General features: G+C 40.6%; 2 protein-coding genes across 3 annotated transcripts; both read right to left on the reverse strand.

Annotated features, from left to right (window-relative positions):
• Positions 1-1,039: 1,039 nt before the first annotated feature.
• Positions 1,040-4,705, reverse strand: Rbp4 (RNA-binding protein 4). The gene is made up of 5 exons (XM_036818327.3): positions 4,445-4,705; positions 4,080-4,387; positions 3,344-3,624; positions 2,199-2,888; positions 1,040-1,192 (listed from the first exon to the last, which is right to left on the reverse strand). The coding sequence occupies exons 1-5, from the start codon at positions 4,484-4,486 to the stop codon at positions 1,185-1,187; spliced, it is 1,329 nt and encodes a 442-aa protein (XP_036674222.2). The 5' UTR covers positions 4,487-4,705; the 3' UTR covers positions 1,040-1,184.
• A 530-nt stretch (positions 4,706-5,235) lies between these two features.
• Positions 5,236-9,399, reverse strand: Hrb87F (Heterogeneous nuclear ribonucleoprotein at 87F). Of its 2 annotated transcripts, none has more exons than XM_065866963.2 (4): positions 9,210-9,399; positions 7,134-8,187; positions 6,829-6,928; positions 5,236-5,507 (listed from the first exon to the last, which is right to left on the reverse strand). In XM_065866963.2, exons 1-3 carry the CDS (start codon positions 9,255-9,257, stop codon positions 6,834-6,836), a joined length of 1,197 nt encoding a protein of 398 aa, XP_065723035.1. In that variant the 5' UTR covers positions 9,258-9,399; the 3' UTR covers positions 5,236-5,507; positions 6,829-6,833. The 2 variants fall into 2 exon arrangements, with proteins under 2 accessions (XP_065723035.1, XP_036674395.2); XM_036818500.3 differs by lacking the exon at positions 5,236-5,507 and adding an exon at positions 5,680-6,667.
• Positions 9,400-9,430: the final 31 nt, after the last annotated feature.

The following is a 9,430-nucleotide window of genomic DNA, read 5'->3' on the forward strand; positions in this document are numbered from 1 at the left end:
TTTGCCTAAGTTATTCTTGTTTTGTTAAAACTTAAAACTTTTGATTCGTTGGAAACATATCATTTGTTTTTGTTGGTCGACGCCTGCTCTAGAGAATCAATTGCTAAATCAATTACTTTCTACAACTATTTCTAGTACAGACACATAAACACACACACAGCCAAACATTTTTAGCACTGTGAACAGGGTCTTAAGCAATTTTAGTACATTTTTTGTAAAACGAAAATGTTAGTGTTCAAATCTTAGCTCAACGATCAGTGCTGGAAGTGCTTCGTAAACACCCTCAACAAACAAAAAAAAAACAGCATCAACAATACAATACAAATCAGAGGTACTAACTAAATCTATGTAAGAGTAATGAAAAACAAACAATTACGAGTTCATGCTCATTTCTAAGTAAACCGATGAAATCACAATACTGCAGTTTGTAAAGAGTAAAAAAAGAAGGAAACACTTAATTATAATTTAATTTATATGTATACAACTACAAATAATTATAATAATAAAAACAACCACAAAGATTCAGCGTGTTTACCAGAAAACTTATGATTTGTTTTATTTCTACTTCTGTACTTATCAAAATATATACAAACTTTACATTGGATCGGACCGATTGTTTTTCGTTTCTGGTAAACGCGATATCTCCTGAAAAACACCAATAACTCGTAGATTAGATATCTGGAAAAGAAAACACCACAGAGACGAGGATGCATATAACGTTTATTTTTACTTATCAAGGCGATTCCTGCGACTGAATCCGATTTCCATTGCCTTTGTGTTAAAACAACTGAGCATTCAGCATTTAATTGAAATTGATGCGCACAAAGCTAAGCAATTGAAAGTAATTTGCATAACTTTAATCAATCACAGCCAGTCGATAAAATTCCCACTCTCCAATCCCCAATTCCCGAGTCCCAGACATAATTCAGTGGTGCGTTTTATAGCGTTTCAGATATAAAACATTTACGCAAAATCAATTCACTCATGCAATACTTTAAATGAAAAAAAAACCAACAGAAATAGTATAAATAAAGAACAAGAGTTTACGATTTTAAGTCTTAAAAATTCAGTGTATTGTTTTGTTTATTATTCTTCCTCTTAAAGGTATGGCGTTACATCGTAAAAAATCGGAAAATACCATTAGCTATGTGATTGTGGAAAACGTCGATCCAGTTTTCGCCAAATTAGACGCCTGCAATAATAAAAGAGATTCGATAAAAATAAATGGGAGCAACAAAATCGGTAAATTATTTAAAATATTCAAATTTGTTTGAAATTTCGTCAAATGTCAAATGAGCACACTGAAAAAATTCTCCCTTACATTTAAAGTCTAAAGTGAAAGGTGATATTTCCCAAAAATTTGAAAAAATAACTTCTGAAGATACATTTTTCAAGTAAAGTGAACTTAAAAGAAATGCAATTGACTTCAAATACCTCTAATTCACTTTTGAGTGCATATAACTCTTAGAACAATTTTGAAGTCGAAGGCGATGTTTCCTAGAAATTTGAAAATTTATCATCTGATACATTTTTTCAAATAAAATGAATTTTTAACAAATCCCCACCGACACCAAATATCTTTAATTCACTTTTGAGTGCATATAACTCTTATAATAGTTTGAATTCAAAGGGAATACTTTCTTGAATCTTAAAAATAATATCTTCTGAAGTTACATTTTTTTTTAAATAAAGTGAGTTTTTATAAAATTGCCATTGATTCCAAATATTTCTAATTCACTTTTGAGTGCATATAACTCTTAGAAGAGTCGGAAGTCAAGGCAATATTTCCTTAAAATTTGAAAAAATATCTTCTGAAGATACATTTTTTTTTTTCTAATAAAGTGAATTTTGAAAAAATTGCCATTGACTCTAAATATCTCTAATTCACTTTTGAGTGCATATAGCTCTTAAAAAAATCGGAAGTCGAAGGCGATATTTCCTAGAAATTTGAAAAACATCTTCTGAAGATCCGACTCTTAGAAGAGTCGGAATTCAAAGGCGATATTTCCTAGAATTTTGAAAAAATACCTTCTGAAGATACATTTTTTCAAATAAAGTGAATTTTAAAAAATTGCCAGTGACTTCAAATTTCTCAAATTTACTTTTCAGTGCATAACTCCTAGAAGAGCTCAATATTTCTCCGTAGTAAAAAACTGATATATGATATATTTAATATATATATTTGTTAAATAACGTACCATAGGCTGGTGGTGAGCCCCCGTTGCCCATTTTTGGATTGAGGTCGTGGGCTGGAGCTTGAGCGGGCTTGAAGATCTTGTAGTCGCCGGTGGGCCACTTCTTAATGGCCCCAATTCCAACTGATGCTCCTGCCTTCAATCCCGGTCCCAGCTTAACTCCCGAACCGCCATCCGCATCGCCCCTGGCACCTAGATCCACTTTGGCGGCCGAAGGAGTCACCTGGACGCTCTTAGAATCGTTCTTGGGACGATCGCTGGTCGAGGTCTGGGCATGCTTGTGCCCAGCCTTTGGTGGCCATTCGCCCAGCTTGCTGGGTGTCCACTCCTGAGCAGCGTATTTCCCGGGTTTCGGGTAAGAGGCCCAGGCATTTGGACCGTAGCCGGTGAATGGATGCCCCGGATGTTGTTTGGGATGGCCTGCGTAGTGCCCGGGAGGAGTTGGTGGAGCTACAGGGGTCACATACGCAGCCCAACCATTGATGAATGCCGATGGTGGCAGGACGGACTGCACCAGGTACGGATTGTAGTTGCTGTTGCGGCTATAGCTGTCCAAAGAGGCCGGCTGCGGTGGAATGTAGCCGGCACGAACGGATCCGGAAACGGGGAACCGCAGGCGCTTGCCGGGATCAGGCTTCTGGGTGGACTTCTTCACCTCCACCGTGTTCAGGCTGATCGAGTGCTTGCTCTGGGCTGGAAATGAAAGCAAATATTAAGTGGGATTAAATTAATTCCTTTACTTCTTAAGACAAAGTATTATAACAATACACAAAAAAAACAGAAAGCTTCATTATTAATAAGATTATTATTATATAAATTAAATAATACATTCAAGACTATATAATATGAAGTCTATACTTTACATTTTCATTTCTATACTAAAAAGTCTATATTTTTGGATTTGTGGTATTATTTGTATCCAACTACATAAAATTGTTTAGTATAAAATGAATACTTGTGGTTTTAAGGTTTCAAATTAGTATTTATTAAATACCTATCCTATTGATGCTAAATAGGTACTTAATAGTGTATAATTAATGTAACAATAGTTGCTTTTCTATGACTATTTTTTTCGGTGTATTCTTTAATATGTCCCTTTTATACTATACAATATGTAGGGTAGTTTATTTAACATATGGAAAACTTACCCAAAGCCCGCTCGGCACCTAATGGATCTCCAAACTCCAGGAATCCAAATCCTCGCTTACGCCCAGTGTCCTTGTCAATCAGCAATTTCACGCCGACGACTGCGCCAAACTGCGAAAAGTATTCGCGAATGGTTTTCTCATCGTGACAGTCCTGCAGACCGCCTAGGAAGATCTTGGTCGTTTTGACGCCGCCGGGTCCACCACCTCCAAGACCTGAACCTCCACCTCCTCCTGGCTTGGTAAACTCGTGACGTGGCAGAGCTGGCTTGGTCTCCACAGATCTAAATCGGAAAAAGATTAGATTTAAATTGAATGATTTCTAATTAAATATGTTAATACTTTTAGTCTTATGAAACAAATTGTACCAAATTATGGGATTCTTATATAAATTATTATATTTTAAAATATAAAAAAATGCGAATAGATTGCATATAAAAATCTTTCTTCAAAATATTTTAAAATTTCTCAATCGAATTGTGACATGTTTGAACATGTTTGTTATCCTGCTTTAATTTAAGTTTCAAATAATAAATTATTACCGGTGCATAATTTTAAGTTTTTGAACACTTACAAATATCTTTTTAAAACAACTTATATTTTTTGAGTTAATACATTTTTTAAAGATATCTAAAATTAAATCGTGAGTGCATATGTATATATCCATTATAAAAATGGAATCTGTTAGAAACAAAAATTTGGAAATCAAAGTCACCTAGGTATAGGTTATGGTACTCACTTGTTATCAATGGTATGCGGCCGGGCCTTTTGGACCTTATCGACGGATGTGGGATCCACATAGGTGACGAACCCAAAACCCCTTGAGTGACCCCTCACCGGGTCGCGCATGACCACCGCATCGGACACGGCTCCGAACTGCCTGAAGAATTCGAGCAAGGTATCCGCAGTCGTCTGGGTGGATAGGCCTCCAATGAAGATCTTGCGCAAATGCTCGTCGGCATCATTTCCCCCGTTGGCGCTAGGCAAAGGATTATTGCTCGCAGCGGACACCGGATTGGAGGAGCCGCTGTTCCGGGCAGTTTTGCACTGCCAAGAAGAGTGGTTTTTTAGACCAGGACCTAAGGATACTATTGATGATCTTACCTCCGGCAGGCAAGACGTTGTGGTACAGTTCTCTGTATCCATTTTTTGCAAGAATATCAAATTAAAATAGTCCAAGTTACGGCTAAGAATTTAACCCGACCAAAGTTTGAATGATAGGCAAAAAATTTAAATGTCAATTACTTAGATATGGACTATCGGAAAAATCCAGAAGCTTCTGTTTCCACATAGGCACGAGAAAAAAGGATAGTTCGACAATATTATGTGATTCAACACTAGGCTGCAAATCGATTATCAATATATTTGGTCAGACTTTCTAAACCCTATAACCTAACCTATAACCCCTTTAATTTGTAGGACCATTTCTCTTTCTGCTTGCTCTCCCAGCAGATCTAATCACCATAGTTGTCCTTCGAGCCCCATGGAAAAATTAAGAACGATTTTTAAACAACTAATTCGCCGAAAATAAATTTAAAGAAATATCTTCTAATATATTAACATATAAAATACAATACTTTCGAAGTGATGCGACTGTCAATCGTCTCTTTAAGTGATATAAACAGGACAGCTCAGTACCAACAGCTATTCCACACTGTTTGTGTGGCGGCAGACCAATTCTCCTATGCCCGCTTAAAGTAACCCCTGCTTCAAAGCAATGAATGATGATATTTTTATGAAGCTCAACCTTATCGTACCAAATCCCTTACATAGTTTTTCAAGGTTCTTTTTTAAATTCTATATAATAACCCTTATTTTTTCTGAGTGCAGTGGGTTCTGAAGAATTTATCAAACCCTGGAAAACTATGTCCCATCCCAAGGAAAAACAGGTTGAATTTTTGATCAAATAATTAGTTCTTTATTGAGAAATTCAGAAATATAGGAACTGTTAGTAAAATACCGACAAGTTACCTTCACTTACCTCCGAGTACCAAGTGCCAACCAAGTCAGCCGGAACAGCCACCGACCAAAGTCCAAAGTGAGTCCAAAGAGGCTCCGCTCTGCCGGCTACAATTTAGAACTTATATTTGGTGGGAAACGAACCGGTGCGAAGCGCAGCGCAGCTTTCGTATCCGGCTCGGGAGCATCCGTCCGTAGCCCGGCCAGTCTTGCAAAGAAATAGGCAGTGCATTAGTACGCGGTTGGCCCGGGGGTTAATTGGGGGTCTCTAATGACGGTAACTAGCCCTGCTCGCTACCCTGCCGACCTGGGATGGATCGGAACCCCGGATTGTGCTGCTGCTCCTGCTCCCTTTCGCAAGGACTCTGCTCCTGTGATCGTTTCGGGTGGGTAACATTGGTTAGGACTTTATTTTGCTTGTGTCTCGTCGCTTTCGTTCCTCTCGAAACGAACTAATTACAGAACATTTGTAAGTTGTTTGTTTTTAGTGGTTTTTTTTCTGGCTTAGCGTAGCATCTACTTCTTAGGGGCTAACAGAGTGGTATGTTTCGTATATATGGATTTCGCTTGCTAGGACACAGCGCGGCGATCGCTTTTCAGGAATAAATCATATAGTATGTGTAAAAGTTCTTAGTTGTACAAAAAAGAGATTACAAAATATGGTTCTATTTGATTTCTTACATTTCGCTGGATCGCTACAAAATAAAATCATTTGCAAATACATCTAGCTGTGGGCCATCCATCCCGACATGAATAAAGTTCAAGGTACTCTACCTCATAAACACCCTTATAACACAACTGGTTCTCAATGAGAATTCGTCGCTCAATCGGTTTCTGTTGATAGTCAATTTTATAAAATAAAATTATTGTTTAATTTATATTTTGTTGGTTGGTTTCTTTCTTTTCGTTTCGTTTCTTTTAGTTTGTTTGTTTTGTTAATATAGTTAAAACTAAGCGTTCAGGGTTCTTAACATCCTAAACATGAATTGATCAGCGAATTAATGGTTACAAAAGAGAGATAGCAGCATTCAAACTGTGGACAAGTGGCGTTGATTCGTTTCGCTTTTGGCTGTTTGTTACTGTTTGCTTGCTTGTTGCTTTTTGGCAAGTAGATTTGGGTTTTGGCCAGCTTGGGTTTTGGGCTGGCCTAAAAACTTATTGCTTGCACTTGTACTCGGCATGGTTCTGGTTCTGGATCTGGATTTCTTGGGCCTGATCTTGTCTGCCTGGTCTGACACACACCTGCTACTGATTGCCTGCCTGTGCCTGAGTTTGTGATTGTGCTTGTGCCTCTGCATCTGCCTGCCTAGACTGCCTGTTTGTCGTCTAGCTTGAACTGACACACTCTCTCTCTCTATGTGTGTTTACCTAGTTGCGAAAAAGGAGAAAATTTTGCATTAGCTTCGATTCGTTCTGATTAGGATTGATTGTTTGGCTTCCAACTAGCTGCCAACAACGAGCAAAGATCCGAGCGTTTTCAAACATACTGTGGGTAAGGAGGACCTGCCCTTCAGTCTATATATATTTACCTTGTCTAGTAACGCCTATTGCCGCCGCCCATGTTTCCACCCTGGCCGCCTCCTGTGTTGTAGCTGTTGCCACCGAATCCTTGTCCTCCACCCTGGTTACCTGGAAAAGATAGAGGTTAAAAGGGGAGGTTATATTTGTATATCATAAAGGTTCAACGGTAATCTTTATGATGGCTTAAGGTATGATTTCAAATTGGTCTATCAACTGGGAAAATGTATCAATGTAACTTTTACCAGTTTAGATACATATTTCCATATCGATTTATAAACTTGAAGCTCATATTGACTATATTTATCAAACTTACCCTTATTGAAACCTCCACCGCCACCTCCACTGCCTCCTTGGCTGTACGGAGCCGGGCGGTTGCTGCCAAAGTTGTTGTTGCGCTGCGGACCACCGCCGTAGCTCTGCTGGTAGTCGTTGCCGAAGCCACCGCCCCCGCCGTTGCCGCCCCAGCTTCCGTTGCTGCTGCCGCCGCCGTAGCCGCCTCCAGCGCCACCACCATTGTTCCAGCCGCTGTTGCCGCCACCCTGGTTGTTCCACGGACCGCCACCGCCAGCGCCGCCCTGCTGGTTCCAACCGCCCGCGCCGCCGCCCTGACCGCCGCCTCCGAAGTTGCCGCTGCTGTTGCCGAAACCACCGCCGCCGGCTCCGCCCCAGTTGCCGCCACCGTTCTGCCTGCTCTGGCCTCCCCAGCCACCGCCGCCGCCCTGGCCGCGATCGCCCTGACCACCTCGTCCGCCAATTCGAGGACCGCCTCGTCCGCCGCCCGGAGCACCGCCTCCTCCGCCGCCGCCACCACCACCGCCCTGGCGGTCCATGTCCTGCTTGGCAATCGCCTTCTTCACGTCCAGGCTCTTGTTCTTGATGGTGTGGTTCTTCTGGAGGATAATCTTGTCCACGGGATCGTAGTCATCGAACTCAATGAAGGCGAAGCCGCGCTTCTTGCCCGTATCCTTGTCGGACACGATGTTCACGCTGACGATCTGGCCAAAGTCCTTAAAGTACTCGCGCAGGCACTCATCATCGTGATCGTCGCGGAGTCCGCCCACAAAGAGCTTCTTCACCGTGGCCCCGGCATTCGGGGCATCGATCTCCTGGCGCGGCACAGCCCTCTTGGGCTCCACGGTGCGTCCATCGATCTTGTGGGGACGCGCATTCTGGGCATTGTCGATCATGTATGACTGGGAGTAAGTGATGAACCCAAATCCGCGAGAGCGCTTCGTCTTGGGGTCCTTCATCACCACCACGTCCACGATGTTGCCCCACTTCTCGAAGTGGGCTTTAAGGCCATCGTCCGTGGTGCGGTAGTCCAGACCGCCGATAAACAGTTTGCGCAGCTGCTCTGGCTCGGTGATCTGTGGGCGAAATTCGAGTGATTTTGGGGTGAGTAAAAGAGTTCAAAATAACTAATTTGCATAAACCGGAAAGCTTAAGTAGTGACTGACCGTTTAAAATCTGAATGGCTGGAAACTTTGTGTTGTTTGGTATAAATTACCTTTTAAAAAATACATTTTGAGAAAAAATTTCAGAACCAAACTTCGAAAACGCGTGGATATCGACTACCTTTTACTGTTGCATACAGATTTTAGAAGGTTTGGTCTTAAGTTTCACAGTTTTTAAGATCACCTTTTAACGAACTATTTTCTAAATATATAGTTTTTGTTAAGAAGTTTTCTACATTGTAAAATATAATTGATAAATATAATAATAATATTTATTATTGTTAAAATACAAACATATTTCAACAATCTAAAAATCATTTGGATATTTAAGGTTTTTAACACAACATACCGGTTGGATTATATATACCTAATAAAATCATAATGCTTTATTTATTTTACTAGTATGCAAAAAAAAATGTAAAAGATTTTTTAAACGTTGATTGGTTACAAATGTGTACCCACTAACATTTTGTTTTCCAAGGACATAAGGCAAAGAAAGATTAAAAATAAAGTCATTGAGTCGTCCGAAGATAAACATGGGTTATAGATAGAACGTGACATTCAATCGCAATTGTTTATGATTGTAATTACGGTACCTGGCCGAGAAAAACGCCGCCCGCCATTTTCTTTTTACTATTTGCACCGCCATGACAGCTCTCCCATGTATGTGTGTATGTGTTTTCGTTCTCTTTTTTTCTCGGCAGCCGGTAACGCGTTTTCCTCAACAATTAAGTATATATTTTCCCCAAAAAAGGGGGCCATTAAACTGCTGCCGTGTCAATAACCGGTTGAATTCGGACAAAGATCAAAGACCTGTGCAATTCTACAGCCAGCGAAAAAGCCGCGTGCTGCATTACCTGCAAATTTGTCGGCGTCGACAGTTTGCACTTTCCCACGCGCTGTTATACAAAAATAAGCGCAGTTTGGTAACTCACCTCGTCGCCATCGTCGTAGTTTCCGTTGGAGTCGTTCAGATCCGCCATTATTGTACTGTTTGTGTGTAAAACGCAAGCAACTTCAAAGTCGAGCACAGTTTGTCAGTTTTTCACTCTTTTTTTTCCAGCAGACGCCCGAAAAGTGTACAGCACGCACAAAGGAATTAGCCAGCAGTGTGACCAGGTGTCGAATGCGCCGGAAGGCCAAGCGATAAGATAAG

This window comes from Drosophila suzukii, chromosome 3 (genome assembly GCF_043229965.1).
Source record: "Drosophila suzukii chromosome 3, CBGP_Dsuzu_IsoJpt1.0, whole genome shotgun sequence".
Lineage (NCBI taxonomy): Eukaryota > Metazoa > Arthropoda > Insecta > Diptera > Drosophilidae > Drosophila > Drosophila suzukii.

Excerpts from the sequence above, each read along its gene's own strand:
- Rbp4 (XM_036818327.3), bottom strand. The coding sequence starts at position 4,486 with ATGGATACAGAGAACTGTACCACAACGTCTTGCCTGCCGGAG. Across the intron at positions 4,388-4,444 it reads CAACGTCTTGCCTGCCGGAG|TGCAAAACTGCCCGGAACAG; the intron begins GTAAGATCATCA and ends TCTTCTTGGCAG. Across the intron at positions 3,625-4,079 it reads CCGCATACCATTGATAACAA|ATCTGTGGAGACCAAGCCAG; the intron begins GTGAGTACCATA and ends TTTCCGATTTAG.
- Hrb87F (XM_065866963.2), bottom strand. The coding sequence starts at position 9,257 with ATGGCGGATCTGAACGACTCCAACGGAAACTACGACGATGGCGACGAG. Across the intron at positions 8,188-9,209 it reads ACTACGACGATGGCGACGAG|ATCACCGAGCCAGAGCAGCT; the intron begins GTGAGTTACCAA and ends TTTCGCCCACAG. Across the intron at positions 6,929-7,133 it reads CGGTGGAGGTTTCAATAAGG|GTAACCAGGGTGGAGGACAA; the intron begins GTAAGTTTGATA and ends TATCTTTTCCAG.